Source organism: Cebus imitator, unplaced genomic scaffold, assembly GCF_001604975.1.
Source record: "Cebus imitator isolate Cc_AM_T3 unplaced genomic scaffold, Cebus_imitator-1.0 Scaffold89, whole genome shotgun sequence".
NCBI lineage: Eukaryota > Metazoa > Chordata > Mammalia > Primates > Cebidae > Cebus > Cebus imitator.
The window spans coordinates 4,923,492-4,943,786 of record NW_016107404.1 but is presented as its reverse complement, the minus strand read 5'-3'; the positions used below and the strand labels follow the sequence as shown (position 1 = coordinate 4,943,786).

General features: G+C 33.5%; 1 protein-coding gene across 18 annotated transcripts in view; it reads right to left on the bottom strand.

The window, feature by feature from the left end:
* IKZF2 (IKAROS family zinc finger 2) overlaps window positions 1-20,295 on the bottom strand; it is a 160,562-nt gene that overhangs the window by 40,130 nt on the left and 100,137 nt on the right. For 13 of the 18 annotated variants that reach the window (XM_017534992.2, XM_017534996.2, XM_017534991.2 and 10 more), the window contains 2 exons: window positions 18,329-18,595; window positions 11,213-11,380 (listed from right to left, as the gene is read on the bottom strand). In XM_017534992.2, coding sequence (XP_017390481.1) covers window positions 11,213-11,380; window positions 18,329-18,595 — 435 coding nt within the window. The remainder of the gene's footprint in view (window positions 1-11,212; window positions 11,381-18,328; window positions 18,596-20,295) is intronic. The other 5 variants (XM_037740790.1, XM_017535002.2, XM_017535008.2 and 2 more) reach the window with 1 other exon arrangement.

Below are 20,295 nucleotides of genomic sequence, written 5' to 3'. Positions count from 1 at the left end.
CTGCAGGACAAATTATACTATATTTAATGCACCATCACTATTATGAACGAACTGCACTAGATTCAATTTCTAAACCAGCATAATTTAATTCAATGTGTCTATCCTTTTTTTTCTTGAAGATCTTCTTGGAAAATCTGAGTTTAAAAAAGTCACCGTGGTCTGGTTTAAAAATAATGTAAATATGAAAACAACTGATTAGCATAATCTTCTGGCTAAGTACCTAATTTTCAGAAATTTTTTAGTCCTCAATCATTCCATAAAACTATCAGTACTATTAATATCCAAAGGTGTATAACTTGCAGCAATCCCATCTTATACAAAGCATTGTGTCTGATCCATAGGCTGAAGAAAGTTACTTACGTACTTTTTTTTCCGGCATTTCAAAAAAAGAGTGAAGTAATGCGGAAGCAAATGGTTGCAGGATTGGGGTAAAAGACTATAAGACAGACAAGAAAGAGTAGACACAAACCTCAAAAGAAGAGGGGAAGATAATTTAAATAAAACAAAATGGAAAATGGTGTATTATAAAAGAGAGTAAGTGATGACAAATATTATAGTACATTAGAAAATACTTCAGTTTTGAAATTGCTGATCAGTTGTCAATTTAAAGAAATGATGTGATTGTGATAATAAATCCCTTAGTAAAAGATGACAATACGTTTGAGGGTATACCACTCTCATGACAAATTAACAGACTATTTCTATAGGATTTAAAACTAGAGCAACTGAAATTATGTTGTTTCTTTAAACAGCATGGTCAAAGATGAGCTCCATCTCAATTCAAGCCACATGGTAATTTTTAATTTTATTTTTAGGAAATTTGAAGTTGTGAAAAAAACTTTCCTTACCAATCTTTCTGAGGACATGTAGTATATTCCTTTAAAATGCATGTTAGTTTGAAATTTTATTAAAGATAAATGTGCAAATATATTTAAATGCAGCGTGGGTCATAATACCTTAGAGGAGTTTTCTCATAATAGGCAAAGGCATAACTGGACAAAACATAAATTAGGCTATTTAATTGGGATTTTTAAAAGTCAATATTAGGAACTAATGAAAGCATTCAATATTTCAGAGCGATTTTTGTGGGTAAAATATAGTCCTTGGAATTACAGGGACTTGAAAAATAAAGATAGTCCTTACATGTAAACATACATATGTGTGTGTGCGTGTATATATATAACTAAAAATGCTTTTTAGTTGGGAGGAAGTTGTGTTTTAACAGATGGGCATTTATATGGTACATCTGGTCCAATTCCTTTTTATGGAGCAGAATAGCTTTAAATTGATAATTAGACATAAACAACAAACTTCATAAGCTGAAAATTGTCAAACACTGAATAGATCACAAAATAGTGTTGTAAAAATCAACACCCCTAAAGTGTTTAGAAATAAAATAAACATATGTTCAGAATAGTTTAGGCATATCAACCCTAAGTCAAAAGAACTTTGACACTGTAAGGTTCCTCAAGTCTTTCTTACTCCAAAGTTATGTGACACAGATAATTAATTTTACAAAGTAGTTATTTTTAAGTGATATATATAAATAATTATATCATATACTGAATGCTAGTTTAATTGAAAGCCAAGGTTTTACTTAGAATTTCACAGCATGCATTATTGAAAATATGAAATTATTATTTTCTTAAAATGAGGATGAACAAAAATATTAGAAAACAATTCCTGTATTTGCTTACTTAAGGACATTTTACTTATAAATCTTTGAAAAATAACTTACTTTTAGAACTAATAAGTATCTTAAATATATGGTACTGTTAACAAATATTTGACTTTTTCAGGATATAAGAGACAGTGAATAAATTTCCTTGGGAAATTAGGATTTTTAATTTTCAAATATATTTGGATGATTCCATTTTTGAGCAATAAATAATTTTTCAAAGTAATCTGAACCAGTATAATTCTATAGACAAAACTGGATTTTTCCTCTGGCATAAAAATATTTTGAGACTCTATGAGACATATATATATACATATTTTTTAACTTTCATTTTAAGTTCAGGGGTACATGTGCAGGTTTGTTATATAGGTAAACTTGTGTCATGGGTTTTTTTCTGTATAGATGATTTTGTCATCCAGGTATTAAGCCTAGTGCTCATTAGTTATTTTTTCCTGATCCTCTCCCTCCTCCCACCCTCTACTCTCCAATAGCCCCAGTATGTGTTGCTCCCCTCTATAAAGATACACTCTTACAAATTATTTTCATCTTTACAATTTATAAAAAGAAATGTATAATACATATATATGTTTCTTTATATTAAAAATTACACACTCTTCCCCTGTGTTTTAAGCCTTTAATTTGGGTACAACATAAGAGTATATATGAAATATAACTAAAATGCTAATTAGAAAAAATATGTAATTCTAGTTCCTCCTAGATTTTTTAAAATAACAAGTATGCTAAATATTATTTTGACTAATACGAGTCCAGGCCTTAATTTAAACACTATTTTCCTCAGAGTATTAGGTATAATAAAGACAATTAAAATAAGTAATATATAATGTACAAAGCATAGTAATCAAATTATCACTTGTTAAACTGAAAAATATGAGACAAAAAAATAAAAATCTTTTTTGTAGCAGAAGCATTGATTCATCATTTAAAAAGTCACTTAAATACTATAAGTTTACATAAAGCAAAGTAGATGATTTGTGTGGTAAATCTCAAGATTACTAAACAGCAAGAGTTTCAAGTATAGACTAGTACCTTTTATTTTTCTATCACTTTATGTAATGTATCTCTGGGACATGTTTTTAAAAGTGCAGTTCACTTTCTCTGTTGGCCAACACCTTGACTGTAATTTTTTTTTTTTTGAGACAGAGTCTTACTTTGTTGCCCAAGCTAGAGTGTAGTGGCGTGATCTCGGCTCACTGCAAACACTGCCTCCCAAGTTCAAGGGATTCTCCTACCTCAGCCTCCTGAGTAGCTAGGACTCCCAGCTAATTTCTTTGTATTTTTAGTAGAGACAGATTTCACCGTGTTGGCCAGGATGGTCTTGATCTCCTGACCTCATGATCCGCCCTCCTAGGCCTCCCCAAGTGCCGGGATTACAGGCATGAGCCACTGTGCCCAGCCATAACTTGACTGTAATCTTTAGTTGATCTTTGTTCATAAACCATTTCAATTATTTGTCTCCACTTTCCCTCTTCTCCTTCCCCTTCTTAAAATGTCATTTAAATTTCGCATGAAAAAAGTTATTTTTTTTCTTTCTTAGACATATGAAGGCTATCAGATGTAGGATAGCAAACAGTAGTAGAGAAGAAATACTGGCTATATTGAGTCTTGGAAGACTCAACATAAATCTTAAGACATTAATTTGTTTCATGCAAACTTATTTTAAAATAAACTAGGGCAAAATACTAAAAAAAAAAAAAAATTAAGAAGTAATTTGGGAGGAGTGGAGACTACTTTTTAAGGTGTGGTAGTAGTGACTGGTTAGCAAAGTCCAGGGAGAAAAGATAACACATTGTAGTCTGTATCATATAATAGCAGCACCAGGAGATTTAAGGAGCAAATTAAGTGACTTGACAAAGTACCATGGCTAATTTGCAGCAAGGCTAAAACCCACATGTCTTGATCTCTTGACTTCTAGAGAGTACTCTTTTTTTTCTTTTTTCAATCATTAAGAGTTACTTCAGTAGAGTTAAAGCTTTATAGAATAAGTGTACAGGCTGTGTTATTTATCCCATAGCACAGTGGTGATGAGCACAAATTGTGGAGTTGCTGCCTTGGTTTAAATCCAGGGTCTGCATGTGTGACTTCTTTTCTCCCTCAGTCTCCTCACCTGTACAATAGGAATAACCAAAGCGAGAGGTTCTCATAATGGACCTGCCTCTCCATTCTCTTTCTAAAACATACTAATGGATCACCAAAAACATGGAATTCTTAGAGCTCGTATGCTCTTCTTTGGTATGCCCAAGTACACTCTTAACATTTGAACTGCATGTATAGTCACAAAGAGTCAGGTATGACTGTAGCAAAACCTACTTATGCTAGTTTACCTGCTATAATTATTTCCAATGAAATAATTACAAAAAGAACACTGTTTTTATGAAAACAAATTTTACCACTTTGAAAAGATTCAATAAAGATGAGCTGATAAAAATATTGCTAAAGAAATGAATGTGGGCAAAAATAATCATAAAAATTAGTGAAAAAAATCTTAAAAAATGAATAGAAGTCTGATTGCTTCACAGAATCTTTAAGTTCTTAAAGAAACTGAAAATGTAACTAAAGATGATGTGTTGTGTGTATGGTGCAGGCCAGGAAAATTACATGTTACTCAACAACCAAATTTCTCACTGAAAGAAAAGAACTTGGCATTAAATAAAAAGACAAATGATAAAATGTATATATTATATTTATATTTTAAAGTAAAAACTCTTAAAAATGCATTTTCCATGTTACTAGACTTATTGCAATTAATCTACCAATCTCTTTTTGCTTATGTTAGAGAAAAAGATTTTTTATTAAACAAATCACAGTAAATGCTTAGTATAGTGTCTACTGTCTAGGGAAAGCTCAAGAAATTCCAGATACTATTTATAAATAACCTCACTACCAGGCCTATCCAATAAAAACCAAGACACTACTTGGCATCCTTTAGAGGACAAATAGAGTTCCTAAGCAGAAAATTATCACAATGTACAGGGATGATGCAAGGTAAAAGAAACACACACACACACACACACACACACACACACACACACACACACACACTCCCACCCACCCCTAGTATTTATTGAATACATGTATTCCAGATATTTTCTAAAGTATTTTTTATTTCTTAAACTGTAAAACTATCACAGAAACATATTCATGTACACCAATGCTGGTCTTGTTGTTACCAACCTACTAAATAAAAATCAAGATGAGAAATTTTTAAGTCTACCATATAGGAAGTAGAAATGTGATATTAATATACAACATAATAAATAAGAATACAATAAAACAATGGACAGTTATCACTCAGAGGAGGCAAATACTTTCTACCAATCATAATATTCATAAAAACAGAGATTAAATTCAAAATCATTATATTTCCCTCAATACTCTATACCAGCAGTTCCCAACCTTTTAGGCACTAGGGACCGGTTTCACGGAAGACAATTTTTCCATAAATGAGGGCTGGTGGGGGAAATGGTTTCAGGATGAAACTATTCCACCACAGATCAACAGGCTTTAGATTCTCATAAGGAGCACACAACATAGATCCCTCACATTCGCAGTTCACAATAGGGTGTGTGCCCCTGAGAATCGAATGCTGCCACTGATCTGACAGGAGGCGGAGCTCAGGCAGTAATGGTTGCTCACCTCACCAGCTGCTCACCTTCTGCTGTGCAGCTCAATTTGTAAGAGGCCACCCACTCACTGGTACAGGTCTGTGGCCAGGAGGTAGGGGACCCCTGCTCTATACTAGTAATTTTAAGCACTAGTTCTTAAAGTTTAGTTAATCTGTGGCACAATCTCTGTTTGGCTGCCATAGCCATTTTCCACACTTCTTTGCTCTGCTCCTGCAAGAGCTATTTTTTACTGGCTTTAATCAATAGGGTCCCTTGTCCTCTGGATTCTGGTTAAGTTTAGTCAATGTGAGACACCAGTAAGAGGCTGGAGGGTGGAAAGAGTGAGGTCAGGGTGTTTATTCCCCAAGTCACAGGTTAGCAAAGGCTACATTCTTCTACTGAAGGTCAGTGCTCAAGACCCTTTTCTATTTCTCTTAATTCCAGTGACTTCTAGATCCCCTTTCCTTTTCAGGCTAGAGCCAGTAATGGCTTCCTACTATTGTAGACCCAACCACCTTTTGTAGATTACCCTTATTCCTAACCATTCTTTTGTGAATATTTGTCTTTTCATGGATATCCCCAAATTTTCCCCATTTGAGTGTCTTGTTGCTTTCTTGTCAGGATTCTGCCTGGTAAGAGTTATTGGTATCAGGAATGGCCCAAAGCTCCAGTCAAAAGGGAATTCAGGGATAGCAGGATGGCCTCCTTACCAGGGAGGTGATGGGACAGTAGTGATGCAAGGCATCTACTGGAAAGATGATTATTCGAATTGTCACTGGTGGTAGCATGGAAGGATACGCGATGCAGGGTAAGGCTTTGGGAGCTGTGGCATTACTTGCTAAAGCAGCAATGGCAGTGTGTAAAGATTATAGCATGACATGGCTGATGGCCCTAAGGAGCATACAGAGGTGAAAGACAAACTGAATGCCTTGAATACTCAAGTCAGAATACAGGAATAATACCACAAAGTTTATGTCAGCTTTAAAAGGGTTCCTTATCCACTTAAGCCTCTGGGCAAATAAGGCTGTAGACCAACTCCAGAATCTGATTTGAAGGGTTATGCAATTGCAATGCTAAATAAAATGGGCAATACTAAGACTACTACTTTTTGGTAATGTGGCAATGATGAGAAAGCAGAGAAACATGGGATGGTAGCATCTTTTCCCTCTCCCCAACAACTTCATTGAGGTGTAATTAATATACACAAAACTGTAGTAAAAAAATAAGAAAAATAAAAAATATTATTTCAACATGTACCACTAGCCATATTTAGGTGTTTAAAAACCGCATGAGGTTAGTGGCTACCGTATTGGACAGCATAGCCCTATAACCATCATCTCTCCCAAGACAGCAAACTAAAAGAAATAATAATTATATGGGTGAATAACAGATATTAATGAAACCATCAGAAAATTGAAAGATGTTAGCAGTGATAATTCATACTATATACCCATTTAAATTGTTTACTAGGTGAATATATGACACTGATGCAGACTTAATCATATCATGTTAACTGATGCAGTTTTAGCTGTACGATCTTTCCTGGAGCATATTAGCATAGTCCCCGACACTAGGCATAAAGCAATGGGCTTGATTTCTGTTTAAGATAATTCATATAACAAAGATAGTCAGAAGCAGTTTTTTCCCTTCACACTACAGGAAAAACATACTTTCACTATCTCAACGTAAGGCTAGGTAAACTCTACTTTCTTTGTCATAACATAGTCTGGAGAAATCTTGTTCATCTTGATATCCCACAAAACATCAAGCTGGAATATTATATTCATAATATAACGTTGATTGAACTTGGGAGCAGGATATGGTAAATACCTGAGATGCCTCAGTAAGAGATACATGGTAGAGAATAGGAGATAAACTTCAAGAGTGTTCAGAGACTTTCAGCATTGGTAAAATTTTATGGGCCAGTGATCTGGGCATTGCTGAAACAGATGCTACATATTAAGTGAGAAATTGCTGTACCCTGCACCTTCCTTCCTGAAAAATGAAACACAAAATGTGGTGGCCTCTCTAGATTTTAGAGGCAAGATAGACCACATTTGGGCAAACTTCTGTGGTACATGTATTAGGTAAACAAAGGGTTGTCCAATTTGACAGCAGCCTGGGGTAAGAAAAGGATCTACATCATACTCCTGCCATGATGAAAGCTCCCTCTACCTTTGACTCTAAAATTCAGCAGATGCAATGATTTTTGGAAATGTCTGTGGTAAATGGAGAGGCTGTATGACATCTCTGCCAATGGAAGCCTCAGTGTGGAGATCCCTCATGGTTTTATAGTGAAGACATGCAATCTTCTAACAAGAACTACTCTCCATTTGAAAAGCCACTCCTTACTTGCTAATGAACTGTGGTTAAGACTGTGTACCAGGCTATAGGACACCCAATGACAATGTGGCCCAAACTGTGTATCAAAACCTAGGTGTTATCTAACTCAACATATCAAAAATGTGTACAACAGCATTTATTTGGTAAATTTTTCTTCCCCGAAGCCTTCTTATGCTGGTTGAGGAAGCCCAAGTACACTGTATGAGCAACTAGCTCAGATGTCCCTAATACCCACTATTAATGTTTCTCAATCTGTTTCCTTCAACCCATATGCATGACCTCATGGGGTATTCTCAGTGACCAGTTAATGAGGATGAAACAGTATGGATCTGGTTTGTAAACAGGTTGCCTGGAATTCAATAGCAGCTGTGACTACTGTGTTTACAGGTCCACTTAAGGGAGCTGGCCCTGAAATACAGTGGCTATCCCTCTAGCAGCCAGAATTTCCTTCAGCTAGTACATTTAACTGTACACTTTTCATAGAAGAGACAGTTAAGGTAATGATATATGGCATGGCCATATGGTCAAAGACTTCAAAGAACAAAATTGGACAAGTGGTGATAGAAGGTCTAGGAGAGAGTTATAAAGATGTATCTTTCAGAATTGGTACAAAATGTGATGATATGATATTCCATGTAAATTCTCTCTAGAGGGCATTCACTATAGAGAAGGCTCTTAGTAATCTGAACAAGGTAATCTCATGAATGTCAGATACTTTACCAGGCTTACCTGGTACTTGCTCAGTGGGCCAATGTACAAAGCGATAATGGGAGTAGGAATACAGAAACTGAACAGATTTAATTATATGGACTTCCTCCTCTCCATGACTGATTTAACTACCACCACTGCTAAGCTCACAATTTTCCAGTGCTGAGACCCTGATATGGCACCATTCCTGAGGGAGATCAACCAAGCAGGTAGTTGCAGGTTACATTTGACTCTTCCCAACATGGAGGAGGAAGAAATTTATCCTAACGGGATGTGCCTTCCCTTTCTCTTAAATATTTTTACAACTTCCCTCAAGTATGGATTTAACAGAATGCCTTACCAATTACTGTGGTATTCCTTACAACATTGCTTTCAACCAGGAAACTCCTTTTAATGGCAAGACAAATACCATTAGCTCAGATCTATAGATTGCATGTGTCATAACCCATGTATCACCATCCAGAATCAGCTGGCTAAAGGAGTGACGAAATGGCCTACCAAAGGAGTGGTTCATGCATGGTTACCATCTGGGAGGAGTTTGGGTGTGTTCTACAGGATATGATATATGACCAACGTCATCTCCTCCATAACCAGAAGGCATGAGTCTGAGAACAAAGAGGTTAAGTTAGAGGTGGCCACTCTAATAACATCAAATAACCGATTTTAAGGTTTTTTACTCTGTGTCCTGAAACCTTCAGATTGGTGGTTTTAGAGATTTCAGTTCCCAAAAGAAGAACATTTTCTCCAGGCTTCAGAGCTCTGGTCCTGCTGTATTGGAAGCTGAGGACACTCACTATCTATTCTGAGCATGTCAAGCTGCTAAACAAACAAGGACTAGCTTATGATTTTTCCAGACTACTAGAATGATTTGGAGCTGTTGCTATACAGCGAGGACAAGAACTATGCTTGGAACTCAGGCGATTTACTGGGGCATCTCTTTAGAAATACTTATCTAATAATTTTGGTTATTGAAAAACTGTAGTAATGTAAGAAAGACAGGGCCACCGAAGACTCCGAATCTATAAAATTTGAGTCACCTATCAGATAAAGAACCTTATTTAGCCAATGTGCTAAAGAGAGTAAGTGGAAGATGGAATTGAGTGGAAGAAAAAAACTATAATGATCAATTTTGAGCTTTCAGGCCAATTAGAGAAGCAAAAACTATAGCAACTCTGTTATGTTCTATCTATTATGAAGAACATTGGGGATGGCTAATATTTTAGATTCCAATTGGAAGCATGATTGAATTGGTATCAGCTCTTGGTGATGTAGTAGCTGGATGCCCCTCTCCAACAGTGACTCTATTAAACACTCTTGAATTACCCAATTTAAATATATCTATTTTTAGATCTGCAAAAATCATAACTTGGTATACTAAATTGCAAAATCAGCACAATGGCAGTTATAAAGATCATGTCTTTATTTGTGAAGACAATATAATATGCACACACAAAACCATAATATTAAAAACAACACAATTTCAACGAAAATAAGATGGATGTTTAAAGTTATTTATTACACAAAGTTGAGGCAAAAACATATGTTCATGAAAACCTATTTGTTGTATTATCTTTGGACAACTCAGTAATAATTTACACTGGCTAGAGTACATGACAAGCTAAAGGAAATACCTGTCATGTCCTAAAATTATTTTTCAATAAAGAATACTTTTCATAATAAATTACTGCATTAAGATATAATTTTGATAGCATAATTTAAACATAAAACATGAAATATTGTAGTTAGAAATAAGTGAATTCCTTTAACTCAGGGAGGAAAGAAAATTATATGCTTAAAATATTTTGGTTTTGTGTTTGCAATTATTTAATTTTTGTAACTGCCCCAAATTTAAGAATATTTAAAGTAGTTTTACACAATTCACATTCACGTTTAAAAACTCAGTACAGCCTTAGGATAAAAAGGGTAAATGTAAAGAGAGATAATACAGTAAGCATTATCTCACCACCTTAGTACTCTCCAATACAATTTCTCAATGTAGATTAAAATATCACTTCCATCATATCTTCATATTACAATTAAAATTTAGTATGTCATTACAAACAGAAGGAACAAATAAAACTGGTTTGAGAGTATTCTATATTAATTTTCTATCATTAACTTCTTGGTTATGAAAATTTATGCTAAAAGTCAATGAGATTCATTCAGATTTCTGATCATTATTTCTCTTTTATGTGTTATATCCTGGCATTCCTTGAAAACATCAAATTTTTTAAAGATTTTTTTCTTTTATTCCTGAGAACCTGTGATATTCTAGATTTTTGGTTATTTATGAAACACAGGAAAGTTTCAGAGTACCCAATGACTATAGTTGGAGAGCTAAAGATACAAGAAGAGTTAAGACTGGAATATAAAATACTCCAACAGCCAATTTTCTGAGTATATTTTCAAGTTTAAAAGAAACAATTTTATTTTCCACAGAGTTTCCAGCCTGAGCACTAAATCAGTAAAAAAAAAACCAGTTTTCATTTCCTCTATAGTAACTTGAAACATAACTGTGACATTATACTGGATCTTCACTTATCCTGGATTAATCATATTTATTGCATTCTTAATCATAAAATTTTAAAATAATAGAAAATACACAACAGCTTCCATCTTATTCTAATATATTAAAGTAAGATACTCTTCAGTTGATAATGCTCCTTTTTGCCAAGCCTGTAAGTCTAAAAATGAAAGATACATGCATCCTGCAAGATTTATTAATTATTTAATGTACACCAATAACAATGTTGTCTTGGTCATTACTGACTACATACCAAAGCTATGTTACTATTATTTAATAGCATACTTCTAAATTTTCCTATTTTACTTTTCTTCCCAAGGAGTTGGTGACACTTACCTGAATGGGTCCTGAGGTGTCCTGTGAGGGCGTCCCTTCTTCTACAGGCGTAGCTACAGAAAGGACATTTGAACGGCTTCTCTCCAGAGTGTAACTTTATGTGTCTCAGAAGGTTGCCCTTCTGAGTAAAAGAAGCTCCACACTGGTTACAGTGGAAGGGGCGTTCACCTGCAGAAAGGAGAAGAAATGGGAAGGATCAACTAGGGTATGTGCAAGCGGCTAATTTGCCATCCACTGTTAACCAAAGCCAGTTCTCTATGCTAAAAAAAAATCTTCATCTCCCTCATAAGTCTTTTAAACATTTATTTTCCTAGAATTTGCTTTGCTAATACAGTTACCAATGTTTCAAGCTTTATATCAAGTGACCTTTTCCCCTCTATGTAGAAATGTGACAAAAGTCCTATCATTAACTCAAAAGAATAACAAGAATAGCATTTACCATTGGTTGAACAACGAGGTGCTGTCACTTTACTGCCCTACTCACAATTGTATGCTTTCCATAGAATATTTCATTCCCTTCTTACAGTGACAATAATTAGGTAGTATTAATTTTAATTAAAAAATGAAGAAATCAAAGCTCATAGATCAAAGTATTTTATTACACAGAGATAGAAAGTAGCCAAGGTGAGAAATGGACCTGGTTGGTTTGACTACAAAATCTTGTTCTCTTTATTTTACCATGCTATCTCTTTAAAATTGGCAGAAATTTTTAGCTGAAAGAGACTTTCGGTCTAACTCCCTCATTTAGCTGATAAGGAAAGGGTGAACTAAAAGGTACAGCAAATGAACCAGCTTATAAAGTTCATTAGTACAAGATCTTCAAATACAGGCCAGGCTTCTTGATTCTTCTGGTCACAAATAGTAAAACCTTTGACAAAACTTCCAAATAACATCATTCATCCAGACATTTTCTGTATGGTTTTGCTAAAATCATTGTTTGAAAGGAATCTTTTCTCCCTGTTTTTCTATTACTAATATTGCTATAAAGTTTTTTAAGCCTCAATTATAAGTTTGGTCTGTTGCTGTCAACTGACTCACCAGTGTCATCAAACATAAAAACATGTAGGCAATGAGCAGTAAAATTGGCAAGTAGGATCAAATTGATAACATTATGAAACCATAAAAAGAATACTATTATTTTAAATTCACCTATCTCTAAAGATATACATGAAATAAAATATAAATTCATACATAAGTAAATAGAAAAAATGTATCATATGAAACCTCAAAGTTTAAAATAAAAAGAACATTAAAAAACAATTCTCTTTTGGTTGAACTGGACCATTTCTGTACCTGAGGTTAGATGATGATTGTAATTTTAATAGTTTTTCAGAAAGCTTACACTGAAATGTCATGTTTCATATATCTTTAACTGAAACACACATAATAATAGTGAATAAAAAAACCTCAAGTTTTTTTGGCCCATTGACATAATGTGAACTCAATGATTCTTTCATTAAAGAAAGCTAAGAGGTATAAAGAAGATAAACTGTGGTCACTTTCTGGCAGCAGCTACTGCAAATTCTACCATATAGATTTGTTATAAAACATAGATATATTTAAAAATTGATAGGTGAGGTATATCTCAAATTCTGTAGTACTTAGTGTTTCAAGAATTTAATGAGGTACATATCAAAAAAGTGTAATCTGTGTGTATGGTGGAGGTTAAGGTTTTTTCTTAAAAAACCTGGAGCTCTTATGAACTGCATGTACAAGATGACCTATATTGATAATATTGGGTTGAAAAAATTATCTATAATGTTAAAATTCCCTTAAGTCATATCTTCTTTAGTTTGATTAATTTGGTAAGCTCTATATCTCCTTACATTAAGTCTTCCAACATAAGGTCTTAAAATAAATTGAATTTTGGCAGATCTTTTTTATTTTACACATAATATACAATTTGATTCTTTGATTCTCTTTCCTAATAGAATCACAGGCTGCAACTTTTAAAATTAAGAGTTTTCCACTCCCTACCCCTGCCATGAAATTACATCATAATAAAAGGGAAGATGAAGGCACTTCTTTCACAAATTAATTTTTTTGAAAAAAAAGGAAAATAGCAAATATATATTATACTTTTCACTCCAAATATTTGATTTTACTTTTAAAATCTGTCCCTGTAACATTTCCCAAGCAAATAACAAACTAGTTCACAAAAACTTTGCAAAACAGTTAAATTACTAAGTGTGGTGAACAATTTGAAATCATGTTTGCCTTGAGATAATACTGCTATAGCATGCTGGCTCAGATTTTCTTTAAACCTCTTACAATGTTTGAGTTGAAATATTTCAAAATCCCTAATTCAGAGTAGTTCATTATTATTCAAAAATACAGCTAGTCTAGAAATGAAACAATAATGATAAATCTTTTTAAAAAAGAATTTTAAAATTCACCTAATTGAGTTTTATGAGATTAATGAGAAGGTAGTTTAGTTTTTATATTTACAAAATACTCCAGATATCTTCAAATCTTTTTAATAAGAAATTACTTCTGAATTTATATGTTCATCCTCAAATGGGGTAAAAGAAACAAAAGGTGACCTAGGTATATCTGAAAATACTGTTCTGTTGCTGAGTGTGGAAGTCATACTGTATGGATGCCTTCGGTAAGTTCCCATGGGCATGGGAAGTAAAGAAGAACAAGACATGATGAAAGTAACTAGCTTTGTTTGTTTTTTGGTAAGAAAAAGGGGGCATGGAAAATAATACACTTTAATTTCAATCAGGTAAGGCTTTGGGAAATATTGATTTGAATTATGAGTAAGTCTTGATAGACGCTTTTCACATTTGGATACTAATTTTATGGGTTTCCTCATTTTATTAGCCTAATTCCTATTAATCTCTCGATTATATGAAAAGATAATTATCATTTCAAGAGTCCAGCTGTTTTACTGTGTTCCAAACTAAAGTTAGTTATAATCATAATGAAACCCTCAATGACAATATTAGAAACAAGGATTAAAACAGAGGGTAATTTATGAGATTTTGAAAAATATACATAGTTAAATTCCAGGAATAATCCAAATATAGGAGTAATATCCATATCTGTCTAATAACAAAAAGTGAATTGACTCAATTTTTGAAAAAGTTATTTCTGTAAAACATTAGCAACCCTTTTATTCATGTCATGGGGTATTTTCTGGCCTCGCATTACAGAGATAAGTGTAAAATTATCTGATAATTAAGTAAAAGCTTCAGTTAACTATCTTTTCTCTATGCAAACAGTACATATGCAAAAAATTCCATACTGTCTATGCAACTTTAAAACAACATATCTCAATTATTTCTTTTAAATCATTTCTTCTTTAAATGGTCTGCAATTGGCCCTTTTTGAGTCAGTTTAGACTTTGTCTGAAAAAATATTAATCATGTTCTTCATATGTTAATCAAAGCAAAGTTTTAAGAAAACCTCACAAATTTACGAACTGCATTAATAGCGTAATCCAAGTGGAAAACATTAAGTAGTTTATTATATCCATAATGGCTAATCTTCCCCCTGGTAGGAACAAATGTCTAGACTAATAAAACTAGATCTAGGAAAACAGTTAAGACATGGTCATGTATCTTTCACGTCCACATTTCAATCTGTTGTTTTGTTTTTTTTTTTAAATCCAATATACCAATCTACTGGTCCATTTCTATTTATTGATGGGGTGAGATTATATATTATTTTTATTATGAAATATATTTCAATATTTTATATACCTTCATAAATCCCTATTTCTAGGTTTGCACTTGAATATTCAATTGAAATACATATATATATATATATATATATATATATGCATTTCAATTTCTTTTTTGTGCATCAAAGACAGAGGGTGCTCCTATGTTGGGTGGAACAACAACCTACAAATATGCAGAATCTCAAGCATCTGCTGAGTGCCTTTGAGCAAGAGGATGGCTGCACAAAACTGCAATGTACAAAATATGGTGCAGAAAATTGAGTTACAAAGATGGGAGTAGGCTAAGGAGAGACAAAGTTAAGGAAATTCTGTATTTATAATGTTCCAGTTGATTTGTGTTCATGCATGAATTGATTTACTATTTCTATTTGTTTACTCTTCTCTCTATATTTCCAATGAAGAGTGCCTGGAGTATCCAATGACAATATTACCTGATTACTTACTAAAGTAGCAATATCAAATAAATAACATGAAATATATATGTTACTTAAGAAGACACTGGAATTGGTACTTTAGTAGAGTATGATAGAGAAAGAAGAAGAAGTGGATTCAGTTTGATACTCCATGATGTTGTAATGAATTGGGTGGTTGTGCATCATTTTTCACTATCGATATTAGAGGCCAGGCATGGTGGCTCATGCCTATAATCCCAGCACTTTGAGAGGCTGAGGCAGGGGGAGTACCTGAAGTCAGGAGTTTGAGACCAGTCTTACCAACATGATGAAACGCTGTCTCTACTAAAAATACAAAAATCAGCCAGGTGCAGTGGTGGGCACCTGTAATCCCAGCTACCTGGGAGGCTGAGGCAGGAGAATCGCTTGAATCTGGGAGGCAGAAGTTGCAGTGAGCCAAGATGGAACCTCTGCACTCCAGCCTGGGCAACAGAGCAAGACTTCATCTCAAAAATATATGTATGTATGTATGTATGTATGCATGTATGTATGTATGTATGTATGTGTGTGTGTGTGTTAGATATTCTATGAACTAAAAGGACTAAAAAATATGTTTCTGAAAGGCATTATAAGGTTTTTGAGACAGATATAAATAATTGGTAAGAGTGGAAAGTTCTAAAATGCAGACTAGTTCATTGTTTTAAGGAGAAAATATTTGGCTAATGACTACATTCTGACTATATTTTTCTCAATTGAGTTTAAGTTAAATAAATGCAGACAGACTTTCTATTCTAAAAATGGTACTAAAGTGGAGTTGAAAATGTCAGGACACACTCAGGTATATAAGCTGGATCATCAGAAATACGTTTAAGTGTCTAGTTTAAAGATATCACATCCACAGTTTCAAAGTCGACAAAGCATGGCAGGTATCACAGCTCCTCCATAAATGGCTATTAGTTTTAAGAAAAATCTAGATCTGAAGATGGGGTAAAAATTTGCATAATACTCCAATAAACATTAACAGAAAAGTGTTGCCAAGTGTACATTAACATACTCCTTGCTGTTATTAGTTGAGTGAGTCTCATATTCCTAGGATTTGTGGAAATCTGTACATCTATTTATTAACTTTTTCATGCCAATTAGATTATTTTCAAAAATAAAATAATTCAACTCTACCACATTGGTAAAATATCAAAAGGACAGTAGAGTAGGTATGTAATCATTATTGTAATTACAAACTAACAATCTTCATGAATATTATTGTATCTACAGTGAATCATTGATTAACCGAAATTTTCTAAAAAGTATACTCTGGTCCTTTGAATTTTTTAAATTCAGAACATAAAAGATTAATTAAAAACCTAAACACTGTTTTTACTTCAGTTTTTAGGCTTAAAATTTAACATTCCATGCAATTCAACTGAAAAAATCATTAGACAGATTTTGTTTTGTTCATATTTTACTAGACAGAAGTTACACATTTGAATGAGTGTTACCTTCTTTAATATAATCACTCTTACATAGTGAATATTACAACTTTGTGGAACTTGCTTTTAGAACTGTAGTTAGAATTACTTCATGAGCATAGCTGAGACACTTCTAAAAATTAAAGAAAAAAAACTGCACTAGTAATATAAATATTTTTAAAATATGGTGCTGTTTAAAAAAGAGATAAAAAACCAAAAAGCAAAATGTAACTCACTGTATGACAGGAATAAGTGTATATGTTCTAAAGCTGATGATTTTGATTATGATAACACTGATTTTAGTATATAACTTCTCACTGTAATTTTTTTACATATCAGCCTTAGTTTATGGTCATACCTCATATTAAATTCTTGGTATACTGACATACCAAGCAATAGCTTGTTTGAACAAAACCAGTATGGGCATCAGAAAACCCTGGTTCTAGCTTCAGCAATGCCTTTACCTAAATAAGGGATAATGGACAATCATTTGACTGTTTCTTCATGTTAATATGAAAGATTTGGATTACAAAAGATTTTGACCTACCTTATATTGTTAATGTTTTAAGTGTGTAATTATTAAACTATTTAGAAATAAAACTTTTAAATAAATTTATTTATTGTGATTTATATTTCTTCCAAAAGAGTAAATATTTTAAAACTCTAAGTTATTAATATTTCACTGTATACTACTACTTTGCATTATAGTGAAAGCCATCATTACCATTAAACCAATTTTCATATGAATTTGAACTTTTTTCGTTAAGAGTCAATGATCCTCCTAGCTTACCATTTACCATCTCATTTCTGTTGCTTTTAAAAAAATTTGGCAAAGAGTTTAAAAATATTTAAATAAGGCCTTCTCATTTGGTTAGTTTTCACAAAAAAACTTTTCACCTCTCAAATGTCTAAAAATATAGTCTGAATTAATCTGAGGGCTTTTTCCTCACTCTATCCCAATTTTTCATATTCCAACCTGCACACCAGCCACTATTTGTCATATTCAATCCTACATATATTCTTGCAGGAGTTATAACCAACAATTATACAAAGATGGTAGCATCCCTGAACTACAAAAGCACCTGCCTGCTACTGAGATTTGTGGTAGGCAGAGATTGATTAGAAATTGTATTCCAAGGAGTTAACTGGATAAAGTGAAAATTATTCACTCTTTTATAAATGCATGAGTGCCATTTTGTTGTATAAACTCTTATCTACCAAACTATATTACCTGCCCATGGGTATGGTAAAATATGTATAGAAATACAAAAAGATTAAGTTACATAATGAAATTCTCCTATACCTTTTGAACCCTTATCATATTATTGCTATATTAAGAACTGTGGAAACTGAATCCCAAACTTCTTTTCTGATATGCTATTCAGATTTGAAGGCTGGAAGTCAAGACCCAGGCTACTCTCTGTTTTTCTGCAATCCAATACTAGCAGAATTCTGAAAAGGTAGTTTTCACCACTGCCACCCCTGAATAAAAAGGAAAGAGAATAGATGTCAGGTAATATCAACATCAGATGTCACAGGCAGTCATCAGGTTATTCTTTCAGCTGCTTACCAGTGTGACTCCTTTTATGTACCATAAGCACATTGGGCCCAATGCAAACCATGCCACAGACGTCACATTTCAGTTTACCATTCGGAAGCCGGATTCCTCCCTCGCCTTGAAGCTCCTGGACTTTCCTGTTGTCAGCCACATCACTGCTCTCAATTAGGGGTTCTTCTAGGCTGCTACCCTCATCATGGCCCCTGATCTCATCTTCACGGCTCAGGGGTTTTCTGTCACACTCTTCATCACTCTGCATTTCTAGCTTTACTGAGTTTGCTGTAATTTGAAAAGAAGAAAATAAACTTTAAATACATGTTATATATTCTCACCTACATCTCTTTTCCACTCATTGCCATTCTACTAAATGGATGAAAATGATATATAAAGTAGAATAGGGTTCATCATCAAATGCCATGTTAATACATACTGTGTTCTGTGATATTTTAGTGAAATGTCATGAAAGTGAAGATAGCTCAGGAAAACTCTAGGTAAACAGAATGAGTCTTTATTTCTGCATACATTCGTTTCTTTAGCTTAGAGATTTGCTTTTTAAATAAGTTGTTTTAATAATCCTGGTATTGGCTTTTGAGTCTGTCACTAAGGTTACTAGGACTGAGATAAAATATTGCTTAACACACTGAACTATGCTTCCTTTTAATTTAATGATCATTACATATACTTCATATTCTCTGTTTCACACCAGAGTACTTGTATAAACCTGCTTCTGAACAGAGCAAGAGAAACAATTCAGGCTCTTAATCCAGCAAATGTCTTTGGCATATGAGGATACACTGTCAAGGCAAATGTTCTAAAATCAGACTAAATACATATATTCAGTTTAGAGCTATATAAATGTAGTGCACAGACCTCATATGCTCTTAAGTTACTCTGTTAATTTTTTCTATCTAAAAAAATTACCTATAGAGCATGTTGTTTGAAAATATAAGTATTCTAACTCTAATCTATGCACACCAAAAAACAGCTAATCACAGGAATGGCATAGCATGCATGTACACACTTGCTACTGTTAAGAAATTTAATGCCTTCTGTTTGCTGTTTTTGGATCATCCCACAGAAAAGTTGGAATTTTGTTAGCACAGCCCTCATTCTGGATTGCTGACAGAGTCTTTTCATAAAGCAGAAACAAGCTTTAAGTGACTATCTGTTTTTTTATCCAGTAATATTGAAAATTTCTTAAGAAGTCATATCAAAGTTACTAGGCAAAACAACTTATTTGGTACTACTTGATTAGAGGAAATATTTTCATAAAAAGGAAGTAAGTTCTTTTCACTGCCATTGTTATCTTAGAGAAACCACACAGTCTGTGATTTGTCTTTAGTACTTATTACAAGAGGGTACACTATCAAAATGGCTCTCTCTCCTTTGTGTGCCTCTATTAACAAGAGGCAGAGTGGTAGAAGAGTACTACCATTATAATCTTGAACTAATTATTTAACTGAGTCTCACATTTGCAAAACAGAGATGAATTCAGTTACTGAATGAAGTTTGAGTTGAACAGTTTAGGTATTAAGAGTGAGGACAGTGAGAAAGTTAGGTTTAATTTCACCATGTCCTTTATAAAATGGAGATGATAATGGTACTGACTTCCTATGGTTGCTATGAGCATTAAATGAGTAAATATAGGACATGTGCTTATCTTCTATTTTTTTCTGGACATATAGTGTTCTACTTCATAAGGTTTTTGTGAAGATTAATCAACTTATAGTATATAAACTACTCTGAGATCTACAAGGTGATATACATCCTTCCTGGACCCATCTCTAATAGAGTACTGACTACATTGAGTTTTACCCTATTCACAAATTGGTACTACTTTATGGTTTTTTAAAAGAGCTGGGACAAATTTTTTTATTTTTTTATTTTTCTTTTGAGATGGAATCTTGCTCTGTTGCCGGGCTGGAGTGCAGTAGCACAATCTCAGCTCAGTGCAACCTCTGCCTTCTAGGTTCAAGTGA